The 22,789-nt window shown below is 48.2% G+C and overlaps 1 protein-coding gene across 1 annotated transcript in view; it reads left to right on the plus strand.

Annotated features, from left to right (window-relative positions):
* LOC147724856 (uncharacterized) overlaps positions 1 to 22,789 on the plus strand; it is a 181,449-nt gene that overhangs the window by 42,983 nt on the left and 115,677 nt on the right. Inside the window, exons 3-6 of the mRNA XM_086966351.1 lie at positions 11,625 to 11,783; positions 12,518 to 12,640; positions 14,917 to 15,057; positions 18,553 to 18,678. Coding sequence (XP_086822477.1) covers positions 11,625 to 11,783; positions 12,518 to 12,640; positions 14,917 to 15,057; positions 18,553 to 18,678 — 549 coding nt within the window. The remainder of the gene's footprint in view (positions 1 to 11,624; positions 11,784 to 12,517; positions 12,641 to 14,916; positions 15,058 to 18,552; positions 18,679 to 22,789) is intronic.

The following is a 22,789-nucleotide window of genomic DNA, read 5'->3' on the forward strand; positions in this document are numbered from 1 at the left end:
TTGTAAGATAATCATGGCTAGTTCGGCTGATGTTGGCAGACCCTCCAGCGGTACAAAGTGTCCCATTTTAGTCAAGTGATCTACTATCACCAGTACCGTAGTTTTTCCCTGACATAAGGGCATCTCGACTATAAAATCCATCGAGACCGTATGCCAGGGTGCAGGAGGAATGGGAATGGAGCGTAACAGCCCCGAAGGTTTGTTGTGTTTTGCTTTTCCTTGCGTGCATACTGAACAGTTCCGTATGTATTTCTTAACATCGTTTCGTAAGGTCGGCCACCAAAATGAACGTTCTATGGTAGCTATAGTTTTATACACTCCCCAATGTCCCCCCAACACAGAGTCATGTGCCCAATTGAGCACCTGCATGTGCAACCCAGGGTCCGGCACATATAAGGCATGTCGGTAGTACAGGAGGTCGTCTTTTTGTGTTCTCATTTGAGGATCTTCCGTTAACCAAGCCTGGACATCGATCTCTGTTACTGCCACTCTGGTATCCTCGAGGAAATCACTGGATGTGAGCAAGGCGATGGTGTTTTCTGGGAAGAATTTCTCAGGAAGGATGGTTGTTGGTTCCTCAGGAATGTCTAATAGGGGTTCTTGTGTGTCTTGATTCCTTGAGAGGGCATCGGCTTTTCCGTTTTGTGGGCCTGGCCGATATTTGATGACGAAATCATAATCTGAGAAGAATAGAGTCCATCTCAACTGCCTGGGAGTCAGCGCTTTTGCAGTCTTTAAGAACAATAAGTTCCGATGGTCCGTGTAGATCTCGATGGTATGTCGTGCCCCCAGTAGGTAATGTCTCCATTCCTCACACCCTCTCTTAATCGCCAACAACTCTTTGTCAGTGATCGAATAGTTGATTTCGCTTGGACTGAGTTTTTTGGAGTAGAATGCTACTGGATGGATTTGTCCCGTTTCCGGGTGGCGTTGCGAAAGTACTCCTCCCAATGCGTACTGCGAAGCATCTGTTTCTAAGATGAAAGGAAGTTGTACATCAGGATGTCTCAAGATAGGGGCCTTGGTAAAGCTATCCTTTAGAATGCAGAAAGAGTGTTCTGCCTCCTCTCCCCACTTGAAGGGAACGTTTTTCTTTAATAGATGGGAAATGGGGTGGATGATTTTAGAAAAGTCTTTGATGAAACGCCGGTAATAATTTGCAAAACCAAGGAAGCTTTGCACCGACTTCACGTCTTGAGGAGTTTTCCAACTTGTGATGGCTTCCACCTTTCCACTCTCCATCTGAAACCCATTAGCGTTTATCACATACCCCAAAAATGAGACTTCAGTGGCATGGAAGAGGCATTTTTCTAGTTTTGCGAACAACTGGTGTTGGTGTAGACGACTCAACACTTCTTTGACATGGTGTTCGTGTTCCTGGAGAGTACTGGAATATACCAGGATATCATCTATGTATACCATGCAGATGGTATCCAGTAGGCCCCTGAGCACCTCGTCCATAAAGAATTGGAAGGCCGCAGGAGCGTTGCATAACCCAAAGGGCATTACATTGTATTCAAATAGGCCGAACTTCGTGCGGAACGCGGTCTTCCATTCATCCCCCTTTTTCACCCTCACCAGATGGTAGGCCCCTCTCAGATCTAATTTGGTGAAGTAACGAGCTCCCTTTATTTGGTCCATCATGACAGGAATCAAAGGAAGGGGATATCTATTTTTCACTGTGATATTGTTCAGTGCTCTGTAGTCGATGCAGGGACGTAATTCTGCGCAGTCTTTCTTCGGGATGAAGAAGAGGGGAGACGAAGCAGGGGAAGTGGAATGACTGATGAATCCCGTAGCAAGATTCTCCTCAATGTAGTTCTGTAAATAGATGTTTTCATGTTCCGTCAGGGCATACACCCTGCTACAAGGAATAGAGGCACCGGGGAGGAGTTCGATGCAACAATCATATACCCTGTGCGGGGGCAACCCGGTGGCCTTGTGTTTGTCGAACAGAGAACGATATTCGTTATATATTTCTGGGAGTTTTGTCGTACTGCAGAGAGGTGTTTCTGAGCAAGCCACAGCCAGGTGTCTAAGACTGGGTCGTTCTTCATGGTCTTCTTTTTCGACAGGGGTATAACAATGTTCCATGCAATAGGGGGAGTTTAAGGTGATGGTACGAGCTGACCAACACACTACTGGATCATGTAACGTAAGCCAGGGCATGCCTAGGATCACACGAAACTGAGGAGCGGCTATCAAATCGAATTGTATAAACTCCCTATGTTCTCCGTGATGCATTCTCAAAGGGAGAGTATGTTTAACCACCGGCCCAGAAGACAAAATGGAGCCATCCACTGCTTTTACTTGTTCAGGTTCTGTCTTCTTTTCCCATGGTATCCCCAAGGAATCGGCGTAGTCAATATCCATGTAGTTTCCTGTGGCCCCGGAATCCAATAAGGCATCCATCTGAATGTAGTGATCTTGGGTAGTCCACAGAGAGATAGGCAAATTCATGTGTGCCACAGCAGGCATCATCGTATTGGCGAGTAAGTTGGAGATCCTTGTTGGTTGTTGGTCCATCCCAGAGATCTCAGTCGGGGTTGGACGTTCTAGTTTTCCGCCGTCTCACGGGATCCACTGGCTGCAGTAGTCTTTGGTCCCAGGGTTTTGTCCGTAAGTGGGGTCCGGGCTCGACATTCTCGTACAAAATGGCCCCCTTTCCCACAATACATACATAGCTTCATCTTTCTTCGTCGTTCTCTTTCTTCAGACGTTAGAGGACCTCGAATACCCCCAATCTGCATGGGTTCCACGTTATCGGCGCTTTTGGTGTGATCTTCGGAGGGGAGCTTGAATCTCGGATACCATCCGCGTCCATCACCTCTGTTTCGATCTCCTTTCCTCTCCAGGAGCCGATGGTCCAATTGTACAGTGAGGTCGATGAGTTCTTCGCATGTAGCGGGTAATTGGACTACCTGTGACAGGACATCTTTCAGTTCGCTCCGAAGGCCCTGGTAGAACAACGAGGTCCTTTTTTCTTGCGGCCAGTCAGTTTCGGCTAAGAGTCGATTAAATGAGGTGATGTACGCCAGTAGATCTTGTGACCCTTGTCGCAACGTCAGGAGTTCTTTGTCTAACGACAACATATGAGTTTTGCGATCAAAGAGTTTCCTTAAGGCTGTACAAAAGTCTGGGAATCGATGTAGAACGGGATCGTTCTTTTCCATCAACGGAATAGTCCAGCTCGCCGCATTCCCTCCCATGTAAGACATCATAAAGGCGGTCTTTGCGGCATCATCTTGAAACACGGTTGGTTTGCATAAGAAGTGGAGACGACACTGGTTTAAAAAGGTCTCAAACTTCTTAGGATCTCCGTAAAACCTCTCTGGGGCAGCCAAAGGTATTCCTGTATTCTGGATGATGTGCACTGTAGGATTGTGGTCTGTGGAGGATGAAGGTACGGCATGGGGATTAAAGAACCCCCCCCCTGAAGCTATTGGGGTTGATGGCTGGGATAGGGTTTGCCCAGGGGGAGGAAGCGTAGCTTCTCTAATATATGACCCACCCCCGGGATTTCTGCGGGACATACCAGCGACTTCTCTACGCATGGTATTCATGTCTTTTCTGAGCTCTTGATTTTCCACTCGGGAAGCATGTACTTCTTGTTGGAGTACACTAAATCCCTCGAGCAACGAGGTCAAGGCATCATTAGTATCCATGGCCCAGGCTGGTCTTTTTCCTTGGGCTTGTCAATCTGTCAAGGTTAGCGGCAGATAAACAACACAAGAGAACAAAACACAAGCCACTAACCTTTAGGGGTCTAGCCAGCAGGGACCACGGAGAGAAGATAGTCTTCCCTATACCCGATAACACTGACCCTCTCCGGTGGAGGTACGCACCGGAGACAGGTAGTCCTCCAGGTAAAGGGAAGGGGAGTTGAGCCGGGAAGGTTGTTGTGAAGACACCCCTCAAGATCTGGTCTATGGCAACGGAGGACTTCAAGGCACAACAATGTCTGTAAATTCAAGAACACAGGTTAGTAGTGCTCTGAGGATAAGGGATACAAGCAAACATACACAAGTTTAACCAAGGATTCACTTACGGTTGATTACCGCTTGATTTGTCCCCAAAGTCGGGAAATAACGAGGACTCGGATTCAAGCTGTAAACGGGTTCTGTTTTAGTCACAGTTAGCTACACCGACGGTGTAGAAAGGCGATTTCCCCTTCGAGTAGTTCTAGTCACTATCGAAAAAGGATATCGTTCGGAAGAGATAGGTGAAGAGAGATATACCATACAATACTCGTTGGCATCAATTACCTACTCTCAGACAGCACGGCCGTGCTAAATAATAAGGAGACCAGATCTCTACTTACGAGAATATCCAAAGTATCTCGGCGTCCAAAGCGGGAAGGCAAGCGTCCGCACTCCCGTTGCTCTCGGCGTCCAGAGCGGGAAGGCAAGCGTCCGCGCACCCGTTTCTCTCGGCGTCCAAAGCGGGAAGGCAAGCGTCCGCGCACCCGTTTCTCTCGGCGTCCAAAGCGGGAAGGCAAGCGTCCGCGCATTCACAGTTCTCCGAAGGCTAGGTCCATACACGATCAGGTAACCGGAAGGATTGACAAGCAACTTGGGATTGTGACGGAAGTGTTTTTATACTCTCTCTGGGGGCGGAGACTGTTTCGTCTCGCCCTGGAGATTTCTGGGAGATGTAGTGCTGCCGCGATATTTCCTTACTCGAGCCTTCCAGCTCGTCACGATCACGACAACCAGGCAGATGAAGAACCAGGGCCTTCCGCACCCAAGAAACACAAAAGCACGCCGATGAAGAGGACATCCAAGAGGAACCCTCCGAAGAAAGTACGCCAGAAACCTCTTCCGTCGAGACCGGATGTCGGCGACCAGGGTGAGACGACCAGCAAAGGGAAAAAGGGTGAGCATATTAGCAACATCGTAAAAGAGTGCTTGAAATCGCTGACGCCAGGGAACAGGGCAAGTAATAGCAGGGCCTAGGGAGCAGCGCGCAGAAGAAGCGGCAGGTCTGACATGGCATATGGTCGACCCAGGGTGGGCCCGGCAGACAAGAGTGCAAGAGCAGGTAGGCTTGTCCGCCCAAGGTGAACAAATCTCCCCGCTACCCGGGTGGGGTTACGGCCCTGCGTCAGGGAGCCCACCTCCGGGCGGGCTAGTCAACGATCCTTACATCAGGCCATCCCCTGGTCCGGCGTCCCTGACTACGAAAGCCACCGGTTTAGCATGCCTCATCCCCCTTGCGGTTAAAGAAAGGATATGGCGCAAGGAATTCATAGACATATTTTCACTACTTGAAATACAGCTAGAGGGGCTCGATCTAACCACGTGCGACAGGAAGGATGAGGACAGGAGAGAAAGGCGCGGGGCCAGAAAGGAGCGCACCTTCGACAATTGGTTGGATGCATTCAGAATCACGGCATGCATTATAGTGGAGAGGTTCCCCCATTGCGCTGCTGATTTGTGGCTGTACGAGGCCAACATCCACCTAGCACAGAGGCAGTTCCCTGGGGATGCCTGGTTGGAGTACGATAAAGGGTTTAGATTGAAAATGCAGAGGCACCCTGAAATGGAGTGGAATGAGGAGGATGTCTCGGGGTTCGTCCACAAGATGCTTACAGCCAAAGAGGTTAGGGCCTGGGCGGGCAAAAGCGACCAGCCCTTTCGGAGCTCGTACCAAAAGGGGAAGAATAGTACATATCAGAGGCGGTCTACCGGGAGATCTTACTCCCCAACCGCAACTAAGGCGATCTGTTGGAGATACGAGGCAGGGGATTGTAAGTTCCAACACGCATGCGCTAGCTGCGGGGGCAGGCATGCTACTGTGGCGTGCAAAGGTTCCAAGCGCGAGTCAAAAGGGGAAAAGAAAGAGAAGAGCAAGAAGCGTTAGCCCCAACGCAGGGAGAGGAGGGGATCTGGTGGACATTCGTAAGTGCCAGCTGGCCAGATCCCCCATTATTACACAGCAGCTGCGCAGATTGGCGAACAAATATCCGAACAGAGCACATGCCAGGTTACTGGTTGATGGTTTTGAGGAGGGCTTTGCCATCCCATTCCAGGGCCCACTCCCCTTAGCGAGGGCGAGCAACTTGAAGTCAGCAAGGCAACACCCTGAGGTTGTGAGCACTAAGATAGAGAAAGAATTTAACCTGGGTAGAGTCGAGGGCCCCCTCCCAAAGGAGCTGCACAAAGGCATAGTCGTCTCCCCGCTGGGCGTGGTCCCCAAGAAGGATGAAGGGCAATTCAGGCTAATACACCACCTATCATTTCCGGAGGGTTCCTCCGTGAACGACGGTATTGATCCCGAAGCTTGCTCAGTGGGCTACGCGTCAGGCGACAACGCAATTGATCTGGTGAAGGCGGCAGGTATAGGATCCCTCATGGCGAAAGCGGATATTGAATCTGCGTTCCGCCTATTACCGGTCCACCCCTCCAGTTTCCACCTACTGGGTTTCCAATGGGGGGAGGATGTGTTTATTGATAAAGCCATGCCCATGGGCTGCGCCATATCATGTGCCTATTTTGAACAGTTCGCCACTTTCTTGGAATGGGCGCTTCACGACAGGTACCAGGAAGGTGGAAAACTGCTCTACCTAGACGATTTCCTGTTCACAGGCCCAGCAGGATCCTCGGTGTGCGGTAGTACACTGGCAGCCTTCGAAGAATTAGCCAGGTCTCTCGGGGTCCCCCTGGCAAAGGAGAAAACGACAGGCCCGACCACGAGACTCACGTTCCTGGGCATAGAATTGGATTCCATAGCAGGAACTGCCAGGTTGCCCCCAGACAAAGTAAAGGAATTTCGCGAAGAAGTGTCGAAGCTACGGGGTCGGAAGAAGGCCACCCTGAGGGATATCCAAGGAGTGATAGGTAGACTTAACTTCGCGGCTCGCGTAATCCCTCCCGCCAGGGTATTTTCTAGGCGCCTAACAGGGCTAACGGACGGCGTCACCCACAAGCACCACCACATCCGGCTGAGTGCAGGCGTAAAACAGGACCTGCAGGTGTGGGACGAGTTCCTACAGGATTTTAACGGGGTGCGGATATGGAGAGAGGGGTGGGTGACGGCCAAACAGATAGCTCTTTACACGGACGCAGCCGGAAGCCTGGGGTTCGGGGCGGTCCTGGGAAACAGTTGGTGCGCCAGCCAGTGGCCAGACAGGTGGCATGCGCAGGGGCTCACTAGGAACATCACGTTTCTCGAGCTGTTCCCAATAATTGTGGCACTGACCATTTGGAAAGAGGAGATAAAAAACCTGGAACTCACTCTTTGGTCAGATAACATGGGAGTAGTGCAGGCCATTAACAGAGGCGCAGCGAGATGCCCTGACATGTTGAGGCTAATGCGGCGGTTAATTAAATTACAGCTGGAGGGGAATCTGGAGCTGAAGGCACGCCACGTGCCAGGGTCAGAGAACACGGCAGCAGATGCACTATCCCGGTCCCAAATGAAGCGGTTCAGAGAGCTGGTACCCGGGGCGGACAGGGAGATGACCCCCTTTCCACTGTGCCTTTGGGACCTGGGGGAGTAGACTTGTCCTGTCTAATAGGGCACTCACTTACCGCGGAGGCAAACAGAAGATACAGGACAATCAGTGCAATCGGATGACTTTATCAAGCGTTTTCATAAATCATTCTACTTCCTCATTTGCCGGGGCCCCCCAGTGTGTGATCTTGCGGTGCTTCACATCAAGGGCCTGGTAGCATGAGGCTATTTCTTGCTCATGAAAGGGTGGGCGTTGTCACTCTTGACTTCTAGGGAAAATCTTTTGGGGGCGAATATTTTTTCAAGTTTTGGGATCCCGTCATCGGTTGACTACCTCTACCTCGGGTTACTTACTAAAGACATCTATCGCAACAAGGAGGTTGAGGTTTCCAGCTACAGTGAAGTCTGCACTGAGTCCAGAGGGCTTCAGGGATGTCTTTAGAGGTGACTGGCGCCAGACAGTCAGACTGCCCCACCACTCGACATTGCAAACAGCCAGCTACGGTCTTCTCTACAAGTCTATGTAGATCTGGGAACCAGACTTTCTGCCTGCGCTGTACTTTGGTCTTGACGACACATTGACGAGTGTGATGGACAGTGCGCAAAAGATTGGGTTTCAGTTTTGTCGGGACAACAATGCAGTTGCCTCTCAGTATTATCACTTCTTCTACCAGTGACAACTTGCCACAAACGTGGTACACTGCGTGAATCTGTTTCCAGCTTCATATGTTCTGTTTGGCTGCTCTTTCAGGACGTGCCACCAGCTGTCGCTGATGATAGCTTTTTCTATTAGTTGAAGACATTCTTCTGTTTAGGTTTCTTGACATATTTCAGCTACTATCAGAGGCTTTGGCCTGGAACATTTAACTTAGAGGCCCACATACTCTTCAGTTTCTATAGCCACCTCTTTCTTCAATAGTGGCAAGACAAATAGTTCACTGGGTAGTCCGGCCAGGCCAATATACACCTTCAAAAGCTCAAATAAATGTTCTTGGAGTTGTGACATCCACTTTTCAATCCAAGGCTTGGACTTCAATGCTTGGAAAACAGGTACCAGATGTTTGTGATGGGTACACACTCAAAATTCATTTCCATACAGATATAAGTGGAAATATCTGCATCCTCACAGCACTGCAATGGTCTCTCGTTTGATCTGGGAGTTCCACTGTTCTGTGTTGGGCAGAGCCCAACTACCGTAGACAACAGAGGCCCATACCTCATTGTGTTGTGGCTGCACCAGGACATCCCCTAGTCCTGTAGCACTGTCTCCCACACCCAATCAGTCTTCTTCGAAGGGGTCATAATATTCAATCGTGGTTTCGGCCAACAGGGCGGCCTTGGTGTTGTCAAAAGCTTGCTGCTCTTCCAGCCCCCATGCCCATGGTGACCCTGTCTTGTTGAGGTCAAGTAGTGGCTTCATCAATTTTGTGAAGTTACATATGAACCGATCACAGTAAGTGACCACTTCTGACTTCAGAGATGTTGGTCGGAGGGCAGAGTGCAATGGGTTGTACCCCAGCAGTGGAAACATCCTCAAAGTCAACCGGACAGTGTTGCCATAGGCGTAGATCTTCGTAGTTGTGAGTTTCCGCTTTGCTGATGGACGTATGTGTTGGTAGTCAGTCACTGGCATCATGCACACGGTGGCGCCAGTGTTGATCAAACAGTTCATCCAACGCCCTTGAATTCGTATGCGACTTTGTGGCAGCTTTCTAGCGGTGCTTTGCGGGTGGTTATCTAGTGCTGAGAAAAGATGGACTTTCTCCTGGTCGGATAAGACTGTGCCATCAGAGCCCTCTACTACCTCCTTCTGGCCGACATCGGAGTCTTACCCAACCTTCTTTGGTGTTGCATCCTTCTTTGGTCTCATCATGCGCCTTAATCCACAGACCTCATAAAAATGGCTCATTTTCTCACAAGCAGAGAAGGTGTTACCTTTTGCTGGGCATATAAGTCCTCAATGTGCTACACCGCCGCAGGATCCACACGATTTGTTTGTGTTTTCTGCTGCTTCCGTAAAATGGCATGTGTTTCTCCCTTAAAATCAATTGTTTATGTTTCTGACTCGATCTGCACTCCAACAGCGTGATTCTGGGCAACTACTGAGTGAGATACATTGCAAGGCTGCATACAATGTTCACCTAATCTGAAAGGGGGAATTGGGAATATCCCGCTTAATATGGCTCATCGGAAATTACAGCTGACTTTGGAAGATGGAGAAAGTGGAGATGGCCACTGGGAAGGGGGCTTAGTGTGAGACCGGCTCTCGCACCCATCTCACCTCAGCTAAGTGCCAGGGTAATGTGCTAGAAGACCTGAAGAGTTGACTACATTCCTTGGAGGGCAGTGCCTGGGTCCATGAGCAGCAGCGCAGGGCTGGGAACATGTCACCATGTTGTTGTGTCATGCAGCCACAGTTATGGGCACATTGTTACTAGGGGTGGGCGATACTTTCGGCTTCACTGGCAGAGTTGGAGGAGTTTTGGCCACTCTGCGTTACGCATATAATGCACATTTTTTGTCAAATCCCAGCAACTGCTGAGTGGCACAGTTTTTCTCACATGCAGCTTGCCAATGGTAAGTTGGCGAGTGAAAATTGGCATCCCCTAGCACAATTTTCGGGCACTAGGAGGGCACCTGGTGAGATTTTCTCAATGCGGGCAGTTGCAACAGTTCGAGATGAGAAGCTACCGCTCGAGTCCAAAATCCGCTAGAGCGGCAGCAAAGAAACACTGCCCTCTGGTGCCCCTTGTGGTGCCGTTCGTGTGATTTTGCAGCACGGAACAAGCTCCCAGTGCTAAAAATCAGCACAAGAAGCGTGACGTGCTGATTTCCACCCCTTCACGGAACTCCGTGGAATGTCCCAGAGTTTTCAAGTAACTCTGCAGAACTCCGTGGAGTGAAACTCCATGAGTTCCGCCCACCCTTAATTGTTACACAGACGTTAAGAAATTACAAACACTTAGGGGCCTATTACGATGACGGGCGGATTTTGTCCACCCGCCACCACATTGGGGCACAGGACCGACCGCCCATGTCATGGCGGTCCCGCCATTCAGATAAGGATGCGCCCGCCACACTGGCGGGTGCAACCCTCATTTTTAACATTGCGGTGGGCGGTGCTTTAAACAGCACCCGCTGCAATGTGAAAAATGAATGTTGTGCATTTGCATGCACAACGTGACAGGCACCGCTTGATGTTTGCCACCTTGTGCATGACAATGCAGGGGGGTACCATAGGTACCCTCCATGTGCACCCTCCACCTCCCCCCCCAAAACCCTGGGGGCCCGCTACGGGCCCCCAACAGCAAAGACCGCAAGCCTTTTCATGGCGGCATCGCCGCTATGGAATGGCTGCTCACCGCCCACATCATAATATGGATGGCGGTGTCTTGCAGACACTGCCGCCATGTTATACAGGTTTTCTGCCCGGTCAACAAGTCGACTGGCGGAAATGCGGCGGATGGTCTTTCCGTCCGCCGCGGACCCCCCAGCCATCCTAATGTGGCGGGGGTCATTCATGACAGGATGTCCGGCGAATCACCCCAGCCGGGGGTTACCGCCGGCCCGGTGGGGGTGATCCGCCCGACATCCTAATGGGCTCCTTAGTGTGGTTGGTGGGCTCCATCTGCCTTTTGAGGCAGCATAATTATTTCTAAAGAAAGTTACACGCTACCACAATACCATTTACCGTAAGGGTACGGGAGGAGTCACAAGTGGACCAACAACATAACACTCAGTCTCCCTAAGAAGATATGGTATGCCTTGATTTGGACCTCAGGCTCCTTGTCCCTGAATTTAAAACTCACTGATGATCCCATTAAGGCCAAACCAACCCTGGGCCTATTTATTAATCTTGTGTAAAGACTGTGCCTGTACAATTTTACCCCTTCCTTCTTCTGAATGGCCTTCCTGCAAGAAGTTCACATGGGCACTGCTGGCCTTGGGGGCTCAGTAGAGTGTTCTAGAGCTGCTTCTGATAGTGAGGTGTGTTTTCTCGTTTCTCCCACAATAAAGGCTGCCTTCTTAAGTTTCTTTGTGTGAGGGCACTAGAAGAATTAAGAGGTTGAAGTCATCATCAGCTGGGGTGTGTGCCTGGCTGCTTCATGGTGCTCCGCTGCGTTCAGGCACCACACGCTCAGTGTTACTTCTCTCTTGTCTTCAAACAGAGGTGGTGCCGGAGGTGCGGACCACAGCCTGCCCTGGGAACCAGATCCGCCAGACGAGTGGCACGAACTGTGGCTGCCCCCCAGGCCAGCTGCTGGAGGGGGAGGTCTGCAGCTGCCCGGCAGGCTTCCAGCTCCACCCGGACACCCTAGAGTGCACAGGTGAGGAAGCACCCACACCTTTTCCAGATCTTGTGACAGCCATCCCTAAGTTATCTCCCTCAAGATGAGCAGATCGCCATGAATAGAATATTAACGTTTTCCTGTCGTTTCAAGGTTGATTCTGTGACTGCTACTGCCTCTTTTGTTTAATGTAGATTGACTTGCTCTAGGTTACCTCTTTTGCTTTGTTATCCAAGTATCTGGCTTCTCTTCCCCTTTGTTTCCTGACTTGGTGTGTGACTGATCTTGACGTCCTGGTTCACTTTGTAGGAATGACTGCACGTCTTTCCTGTCATCTGAATACTCAATGCGTGACTGCTCTTGGGTGCCTCTTTCCATTTATTTCATGGCTTGGCATGTGACTTCTTTTGGTCACATCTTTCTGTTTGTTTCTTGTCTGTGTATATATACACTTAGTCACCTCTTCTGCATCCGCTCTTTGTGCCATCTTTACCTTTGTTGAGTGGATCTGTGACTGCTCTGCTCCCTCTTTATGTTGGCTCTTAGGCTGAGTGTCACCTCTGTTCCTGTTTTAGCTGGTATGACTGCTGCTGGTCATTTCTTTCTACGTCTTTGTTGGCTGGTGATGCTACCACTCTTGACCTAATCTCTTGTTTCCCTTTTTTTCTTGTTGGGGATGTGACTTCTCCAAGTCAACATGTTATGTTAGTCTCTTGGCTGAGTGTATGACTGTTCCGGTGGCTTTTGTCTCATTGTCTGCTTCTCTGTTGTAGATGTGGATGAGTGCGCCCTGGTCCCACACCCCTGCGGACCACACGCCAACTGCTCCAACACCCCGGGCTCATACCGGTGCCAGTGTCAGCGTGGTTTCCTTCAGAGACTGAACACTTGCGAAGGTGAGAACTCCTGTCTGTATCACCTTGAAAAGATCCCATGTCTTTTTACGGCATGAATGATAACCCTGCTTACACTCAGGACTAAACTGTGGACAGATCAAGGAGTCAACTTGTTACAGCTGTTTAGTGTGCATTGGGGTGTGTGGTGTATCCTCCTATGTGATTATTTGTGGCTTTGCTGGTGCATTGTAAACAAGTGGACTCAATATCCAGGTTTGTCCCTAGAATCAATGCGGCCTCTAAAAGGTAAGCCACTGCTTCACACAGACACACAGCTTGTCATAGTGACTTCTCTGGTTAGATCTGACTTCTGTCCCATTGTTACCCATTCTTCAGTTTAAACTATTCCCAGAGTGGGAGTTGGCACCACCTAGATAGTATTTTCTTTGCGCCTCATGCTATTGGCTGTTTGGTTTGTGATTCCTCCTCCCAGGAACTGCTACCAACGAAATGCATGAGGGACTACTTTAAATCTGAAAAGTACACTCATGACACCTATTGTCATATTCTGTTTGTAATATTCCTTATACCTTCCATCCAGAAAGTAATCCTTTATTGCTACATTTCCCCCAGTATTGGCAAATCCTACAGATCTCACATTAATGTGGTAAACAGCAGCCTTTGTTTAGTGCCCAGCCATTAGGGCGTTGTCTTGATCTGGGCGTTCTTTTCGTATAGTTTATTTATTTAAACATTTGTAAAGCGCTACAAAGGCCCTTGGGCATCTCGGCGCTGATATCTGCTAAATTCAGCCCTAAAGGAGGATCTACTTATTGGTCAAATAACCAAGTTTTGAGTTGTTTCCGAAAGGACCACAAAGAAGGACTGTTCTGTATGATTAGCGGCAAAGTTGTGGCATTTCTAATAATTGATAGTATACGTTTCTTTTGTTTTTTTACTTTTGGCCACCAGGCATTTAGAGTATAATTTAGTAATAGTTTGTGTTGTTTAATATGAAATTAAATTCGTTTGATCATAAAGTTGCAAGTGGTGCTTTATTACCACACCTGGAAGTGTGGTAATATCACAATATTTTCTGGACGGCTGACCCCTACAAAAAGCAAGTAGAATATGTGCCTGGAAAAGACACAGGATTTGGTGTAGACATGAGGAAATCAGTGTGGGAACACAGATTTTCGCCTGTAAATCCCCATTCCGTAAATGCATTACTGGGGATTAGCTTGTGATCCCCAACTAAACCACTCGCAGGTATTATTCAATCAATCAGGATTTGTAGAGCGATTTCGGCCGTTACAGACCGGTATTTGGTGATTGAGATGTAGGGGACCTTAAATTTACAGATTCGGTATATTTACAGAATCGGTAAATTTACCGATTCTGTAAATTACCGAATCGGTAAATTTACCGACTCTCAAATTTGTGATGTAGGTGTGGTGGCACTGAAAACAGTGCCACGGCCCTTAAGAATTCGTTATTTACCATGACATACTATGTCATGGTAAATAACGAATTCCTGTGTACATGCACATCTGTGCATGTACACCTGTGCCATGTGGTACACATACATGCCCTAAGGTCATGTATGTGTGCCACATGGCACACAAGCCAGAATCAGGAGTGCAACAGGGTGTCAAAGTGACACCCTGTCCCCCTTGCAAATTCGGTAATTTTACCGAATCAGTATTTACCGATTCGGTAATTGACATTGATTCCTATGGGCCTTAAGGCCCATAGGAATCAATGGCAATTACAGAATCGGTAAATACCGATTCATTAATAACGGAATCATACCTATTCGGTAATTAATTCGGTAAAATTACCTACATCCCGATTGCCAGTTCTTAAATACCGAATCGGTATGATTCGGTATTTAAGAATCGGTAATCTGAGATTACCTACATCGGGCCCTTAGTCTTTTGTCATTGAGGTACGTGTTTAGTTCTCCATTCCTTGGACTCTCCAGTTTGTTTTCTAGTCAGCATTGCTAGCCTGGTCGCTATCATGTAATTTTGGAATTTTTTAATATATTATGCTTTTTAGTGCTGAATTAAAAGGCAAATCTGGAAACAGAATGGATTTTGGGGGACAGGTCATATGACCGTGTGTTAAGGTAGTCTGGAGGTGCATTGCTTGAATGTTTGTGGCTCAAGATCCTCCAGGGAAACCAGTTCCTCCATCAGACCCATTCTCTTGTAATTGCACATCCTTCCACAAGAAGGACAATGTCTGTTCACCGGGCAGGTTGATGCAGTTTGTGAATGAGTGCGGTTACCATCTGCCTGAAATAACTCTATGTCCAAATGTCCTATCTTCAGATGTCGATGAATGTGAACTGTCGCAGATCACCGGCTTGCAGGCATGCCTCCTGCACGCCACCTGCAAGAACACGCCTGGTTCCTTCACCTGCTCCTGCGACACGGGCTTCGTGCTGGCCCTGGACGGGAAGACCTGTGTGGGTGAGTAGCAGTAAAGACTAAAGTGCCCACTGCTTCATACCAAATGTTAACCAAGGAAGTATGTTTACCCAGTAACAAGTAACAACTTGTTCCCCTTTGAGGTAGTTCTCAATTTGCCTCCCAATGGTGTGCCTCAGGGCTCCTGATCTCACACCATGGGTGTCAACCGACTTTAATAACAAAGGTAGCATGAAGGCCATTACACACTTTGACCCCATCATAACATCACAGGGTTGCCTCCTTCTCCAAACGATTGTCAAGAAATGCTCTATACTCATCCAATTACCCCCCCTTCTTTTTCCTTCCATCTAAGACCCAGTCCTTAGTCCTTAGTCTCCTCAGTCTCTCCCCGCCTTGACACACGGAGCTGTTCTACTTCAGATTCACCGCCACCAACAGTCACTACGTCACTCGACGTGTATCCACCGACTAATTATTGTGTATATATTGTTAAGTGGTTCTCTATGGGCATTTACTCGCCTTTTCTGAATAAGCACATGACACCCATTATGTCACTCGTGTCCACGTTTGTCCACACTATTGTACTATGCAACGCCACACTTTGTACTTTGTTTTTTCCGCGCATTATTCATGACAATCATACCATGAGAGCGGCAAATACACAAAAGTCACCAATCACCACGCGCTTTTACTTGTCGAGCAAACTCTATACGCACTTAGGGTGATTCCTTCCCCTTACTCCCATTCAATACGTCAACGACTACGTTTTCCAAATGTTTTCCGATTTTTCCGTCACCCCATGTTTTGTATCCTTCCCAGCCCTGAAGTCACAGGACAATTCCTAGTGATGAAACACGTGTCGGCTGGTTGTTTGTTTCAATTCAGTCGTTGCTTCATTAAATTACTTTTCAACATTACACTGGTGTCGACCGTTGCAATTGTAATCCAAACAAGACTTTCATACCATTGTTATACCCCCACTACGTGTGCCCAGGACTGTGCTAATTTTCCAGTGTGGGTCCTTCGACTCACACACTTCCGGGGGTTATTGGGTAATTCCCCCGACCTGGCAGCACCATACCTACTCGGTTCATAGAATACACCACACAAACTAGTCTAAGCACCATTCTTCCTGACTTCACTAAAAACCCTACCCCTAGCTTTCTCCCATTGAAAGTGGCCTTGTCCCCTCCAGCGGCCTATTTGGACGCGGATCAAAAAAGAAAAATTGGGCTAAACCTGATGTCTCAGCTCTAAATAAATTATTAGTTGATAGCAAGCCAGCGGCATAACAGATTACTATTACCAATCGTGGTCTCATCCAAAATTGGATTGTTCTAGCAGTAGACACATGCCTCCCTATATCTAACAAGCACATAAAAAGACAACTGCCCCCCGCTCCCTGGTTTTCTAAAGAGTTGAATGAGTTTACCGGAGACCAAAACCAACATCACTGCCACCCCGGAGTTTGCTGAACCAGGGTCACATGTTCAAATTCCCCCTTCTAATAAACTGGAAACTTGGACCCTCCTGGAGCCCAGTTCCTTCGGCCACCTCTTGACAAACATGAAATTGGGTTCCCCTCGTGATTCACTCCCCTTTCATGTGATCAAGCAGTTGGACACGTCCATACTTTCCATATTTATGGAGCTCCTTAATGCCTCCTTGTCAGAGGGCACTTTTCCACAGGAATGGAAACACGCCATGGTCCACACTCTTCTTAAGAAAGCCAATGCTGACCCAACAATGCCATCTAACTTCCGCCCCATTTTGTTGCTCCCGACCTTTTCCAACATTTTAGAAAAACACATAAACGGTCAATTGACCACATTTGTGGAATCCCAAAATGCCCTCCACCCCTCCCAATTAGGTTTTAGAGCCAGTTTCTCTACCGAATCTACTCTTATTGGAGTGACTGAAATGATAAGACACAGGTTAGATGAGGGTGAAACTGTGGCCCTTATTGTATTGGACCTCAGCGCCGCTTTTGACACAGTGTCTCACTCTATACTGTTGAGAGCTTTGCAGGCGGTGGGCTTAGCTGGAATAGCTTTGCAGTGGATCACATCTTTTTTAGCCGATCAAACCTTTCAGGTGTTCTCTGCGTCAGCTAACTCCAACTCCTATCTGTCCCCTTATGAGGTTCCTCGGTGCTTAGCCCTTTGCTTTTTAATGTGTATGTCCGCCCATTGGTGGATGTCCTGGCAGAGGCTGGTCTCTCCCTTATTTCCTATGCTGACAACACCAAGATTATTTTTTCTCTTTCCTCGGCTAAGGGGTCCAACCCCTCTGCCATACAGTCAGGTCTGAGTAATGTTGCATCTTGGGTGCAAAACAATTTGCTCAAACTGAACGGAGGAAAAAAGAAGGTTATGGTTTTAAGAAAGGAACATGATCTGTGGGGTCCTCAGCACTGGCCCCCCGAATTGGGTATGCTGCCTTTGCCGGTACACCACGTTCGTAATCTGGGTTTCGTCATCGACAAGCATCTCTCTATGAAACAGCAAGTCACTAGGTTATATGCCATTTGTTTCACCATATTAAAATGGCAGAAAAAAATCTTATGGATGATCCCCCTCTCTGCTAAAAATCGGTAGTCCATGCCCTAGTTACTTCTAGGCTGGACTATGGCAATGTCCTTTACCTGGGCTCCAATAAAGCTGTAACCCAACGTCTTCAAGTTGTGCAGAATGCGGCCGCTAGACTATTTTGCCAGGCGCTTAAATCTTCATCAGTCTCCAGCCTCCTCTGGAGCCTTCATTGGCTGAAGGTGGAGAGCCGTATTAAATTTAAGGCCCTCTGCTACATGTTTAAAATCAAAACTGGAGTGGCACCCAAATATTTACAAAAATTAGCTCAGCGTTGCCAACCCTCGCGTCCTCTTAGATCCACCCATCAGATGAGGTTCTCTGTCCCTAAATTCAAACTCTCCCGCTTGCGAGGCCAGTCCTTTTCTCATTTAGGACCTACCTTGTGGAACTCTTTTCCGTTCTAACTTCGTGACGAAACCATTTACGGATTATTCGATTACACTTTCCCTGTGGGGGGGACCACACACACTTGACATAAGCATGCTCAAACCTAGATGTAGTATGCATACTATACTTTCACTCACAAAAAGTTATATTTAAACACACTCATAGTCTGAGGCTGTTGACAGACCACAATGTAAACTCATACCTGGGATGACCAGATGACTGCATGTCACTAGGACACCATTTTTCTCATTCTGGGTTTTAACTTACCAGTGCATTCTGGGAGTAGGAGTCTTGGTTAATTTTCATTGGGCCTGCACATTTGATATCAATGACAGATGAAAGCAAAGTCCTAGAATGGAAAAGTGGTGCCCGGTGACATGGAGCCATCTGTTCACCCTACTCCATCTGCCTCCAGCCCAGCCATTGCTATGCAACACCTTCACAAGTGTCACGTCTGTATAGGTTTAAGTGATACCTGTCAAGAGTATGTGTTTTAGAAAACAGAAACAAGTCTCTCCAGGGCTAACGTTCTCTTTTTTTGGTTGTCCTATTGAAGATATCGACGAATGTTCCTATGAGGAGCGGTGCCGCCGGGAGCTGGGGAACACCTGTGTGAACACTGTTGGCAGCTATGAGTGCAGCTGCCAGCCCGGCTTCAAGGCGCTGAACCTCTCCTGCGTGGGTAAGCAGCCTTCAAAGTGGCACACACTATTTCTGAGAGCAACAGTGACTAACTAAAAAGTGAACAACTGGGCCACCATATTCTGAGAATCGCTCCAGTGGGGCTGAAGCTTTTCACCATAATATAATGAAAATATAAGTTAACCGGTGGAGTTCATATACAGTTACGGAGGTTGAAGGACTGGGTTCTTTAAGACCCAGCGGTGCCAGGGCACAACACCTGAAACCTTCGTGGGTAACCTGCTCCGGCGTACAAGTCACAGAGACACGGGACACTTCCTTTGACGTCAAAGATTCAAGGTTTATTTGCTGCAGGGAACACAGAAATCACAGGAAGTACATCGAGTGTAGTTCGGGGAGACTGCTTCAAATTGGTTCTGTGGATCGCTCCTTTTATACAGTTTTTACCCATAGGATTACATTGAGCACAAAAGTTTACAACCCGGTTCCCACAATTATCCCCCAGAGGGGTCGCTTTGGTCACTTTGAAACACACAAGGTCCGGAACATAAGTGCGGAAACATTTGGCGGTTCCCAACTGTAAAAACCCATCTTCCCACCATTAGCAAATTCCAATCAGCAGTAAAATAGATCGAAATAGGAACGAAGACAGGTGCAGAGGAAGACGGAGACAGTGGGGAGATCGGAAAGGGTGTAAAAGGGGAGGTATCGGGAAACACGAGATACAGGCATCAAAGAGACGTGCCTAATGAGATGCACGGCTGAGACAATAAGTCCGTGCGGCAAGATGAGCCTCGAGCGGCGCCATCTGCCTTACAGTAGCATCCCCCTCGTCATAAAGACACTTTCAAAGAACATGTGTCTTCCGCAAATATCTTGGGAGTCCCAGGGTCGCGAAGCGGACAGCGTCCGTTCGCTGGCTACTTGAGGGCAAGAGACAAAATGGATGCCGTGTCTAAGATGGAACCCGTGGGTACAGATGAAAAACCCACATAACAAACGAACGGTTTAAGTTAGCGCAGCGAAACTGCGCACACTTACTAAACTCGTCATTTGCGGTTCATAGATACCAGACTCGACCATATTCGTGCGAGCCGAAAACACCACTTACAATCGTCACGGAACCTCAGACGCTCCTTTTGCCCTCATGTAGGCAAGCACTAGTCGGAATCATATTCGATATTCATCAGACCATCGAGATGTTGCTGTAGCATAGCTCTGTCCAACCGAGTCCCCTTGGTAACAGATGGTTGTCTCATACACGTTGTAGCACAGAGGCCACATAAGGCAGGACCACACTGCACACAAAGGCAACACGTGAACAGGAACACTACCACAACCCCAATGATCATCAGAATTTTCCAACCCCAAGTCGACATCAGGCCCCAAAACCATCCAAGTAGCGTCCAATCCCCTACATCCACGTGTATGGATTCGGAGATCTTATGCAACCTCGAGATGGCTTGATAGACAGTTGGAGCATTATCTGGAATGAAAATGCAGCAGCTCGAATGGATCACCTTACATACCCCACCACGGTCCTCTAAGATGACATCTAAAACCATACGGTTTTGTAACGTCATAAGTCTCTCCGCCTGAAGTTCTGTGGTGATATTACCAAGGGCACTGGCAGTAATATTAGCTGTCGATTCTACCACTCGAGTCAACTGTCTCAGGTTCCTACTGTTAACCATAGGTCCCCAAAACGGGAGGAAACCCTTGAAAAAGTCTCCCGCCTCTTGACCAGCAGTATCCTCTTCGCTAATTACGCCTCGTACAACTCTAGTCTTATGATAATCGGCATCTACAGTGAACGTCGGAGGCAACAAATTTGCAATAAAATATGAGCCCATGAAGTCTGCGGGCAACCATGTGTATGCACGATCATAACAGATAAAGTATGTACCCTTGGCAGCCAGAAACACAGGGGACGAGAACATTGGCAGAATGTAGTTTTCAGTGCAAGCACTTGCTCCAAGTCGGGCTTGCGATCTTCGGCCACGACCCATAAGACAAAAATTACCAGTGTGGGGTACGACCCATATTGGAGGCGAGCTTTTAAGCTGCTTTTCACTAGTGAACACACTATATTCACCTCTACTTAGGACCTTATAGGCTTGTACCTCTTCTTCAGGGATTAGCGAAGGATCATAGATCTCACTATCTAAGTCCTCTATGGCTATCGATAAAGGCTTCTGATACGAGGTAGGACCAGAGTAGGGGGAACGTGGTTCTCGAATGGGGTGGAAACCCAGTGCGCTTCGAAACATTGTTTGAAATGCTCGAGCTGACCCTTGGGAACTATACGGTAACACCAGATATGGAATTCCCTTGTCCGTAGTGTGTGGCATCAACCCACACACCCAACAATTAGTGGTGTTAACCACTAACTGATGCTGATGGAGGAGCTGAATAAAGGAATTGTTGCGGAATTCTACACGTCTAGCCTGCTCGTGTTCCGGTAACATGTGAAAGGAATGGGGAGAAACAGTCGAGGTAAGATTAGGGTAAGGAGTGGGAGTAGGTGTAGCAGGTAAGAAATAAGACATCGTGTAATACACCCCACCCGCCAATAGTGCAGAAGCGATCAAAAACATTACAAACAATTGAAATATGAAACATTTAGTACGACTAAGTTGCTGCAGCTTGAATCTATAGACTTGAGCCCCCTCCAAATCATTCAGCTTCGAGAATGCCATTCCCTACGACCGTCCGCAACGTTTCTTGACGCACTTCGTTCTGTGCAGCAATAGTCAATCCCCAGGAGTTCCTAGGAACCGACGGCCTTTAACCTAGCGTCAAGACCTACTGTCCAGAAGGAAGTACGCGCGCGGCCCTACGGCCTTCAACACACAATATGTATGTACAAGCACAATGTCTCTCAGCTGTGGAAGTAAAAAAATGCAAGGAAGGAAACTCAATGTATATATATGTACGCAATTCACAGTGATACGAATGTTCAAAACTGATCACGGGAAACGAGGATAATGCAGTTGTCAGTTTCAGCAAAGCAAGAAAATTTTTTATTTGTCCTTAGTGCGAGATCGCAGAGAATATCTGTGTTTCCCGGGACGTGTCTGCTCGTCGAACAAAGGATCCGTTGAAGAGACAACGTCCTGCTGATCAGTTGATTGTCCTGGTCTTGAGTCTTTTGCTAACAATTTTTCAACAGTGGCTTTCTGCTGCGCTGAGGATTCTCCAACAGGCTGTGCGTCGCTGAAAGGCACAAACGCCGGCAATGTTTCTGTTTCTGTTGACGCAATGCCTTTCCTTACCCACGGGTCTGCCGGCAAAGGGATAGGGACTCGCTTAGTATGGGTGGCATGCACCCAGTTTTTACGCCCCTCAAGACGAACGGCAGTCCTCGTGGCCAGGAGTACCTGATAAGGTCCGGTAAACCTTGGGTCCAGATTATTCTTGCGTGAAAAGTTGCGAGTTACCACCCAGTCTCCGGGCTGGAGCTGGTGGCCTGGACCCTCCGTCTGCGTCGGCAATGCGTCGTAAACCTGTTGGTGAATTAACCTCAGTTTAGCAGTCAAGTCATGTAAATAGTCAATCAACATTGGATACTCAAGATCAGAAAACATTCCTGGCCTAGGAACCCCCCACACATTCGCAGGACGGCCGAACACTATCTCATAGGGACTAAGCCCTACTCGGGAGTGTACAGTCGCCCTAGTTGACAGTAATGCTAAGGGTAAAGCGTCAGGCCACGAAAGACCAGTCGTAGCCTGAATCTTTGCTAACTTTAGTTTAAGGGTGCCATTGTACCCCTCAACTAATCCAGCTGACTGGGGATGATTGGCGCTGTGGAATTTTTGATTTATTCCAAGGCCCTTACACACACTCTTCATCACACTTCCAACAAACTCACTTCCGTTATCTGACCACACGACTCTAGGCATTCCATACCGAGGAAAATATTCCTTCAGTAGGATTTTCGCAGTAGACAAAGCAGTATTGTCTTTGAGGGGATAGGCCTCAATCCATCGGGAGAATGCGCAAACCACAACTAAAACGTATTTCAGGTTATTGCATCGCTCCATATGGATGAAGTCCAATTGAATCACCTCAAAGGGATACGAAGGAGGAGCAAAACTGCCAGGGGGAGTTGGGGTTCCTTTGCCAGGATTGTACATTATGCACACCAT

The sequence above is a fragment of the Lissotriton vulgaris genome, chromosome 4_1 (assembly GCF_964263255.1).
Source record: "Lissotriton vulgaris chromosome 4_1, aLisVul1.2, whole genome shotgun sequence".
Lineage (NCBI taxonomy): Eukaryota > Metazoa > Chordata > Amphibia > Caudata > Salamandridae > Lissotriton > Lissotriton vulgaris.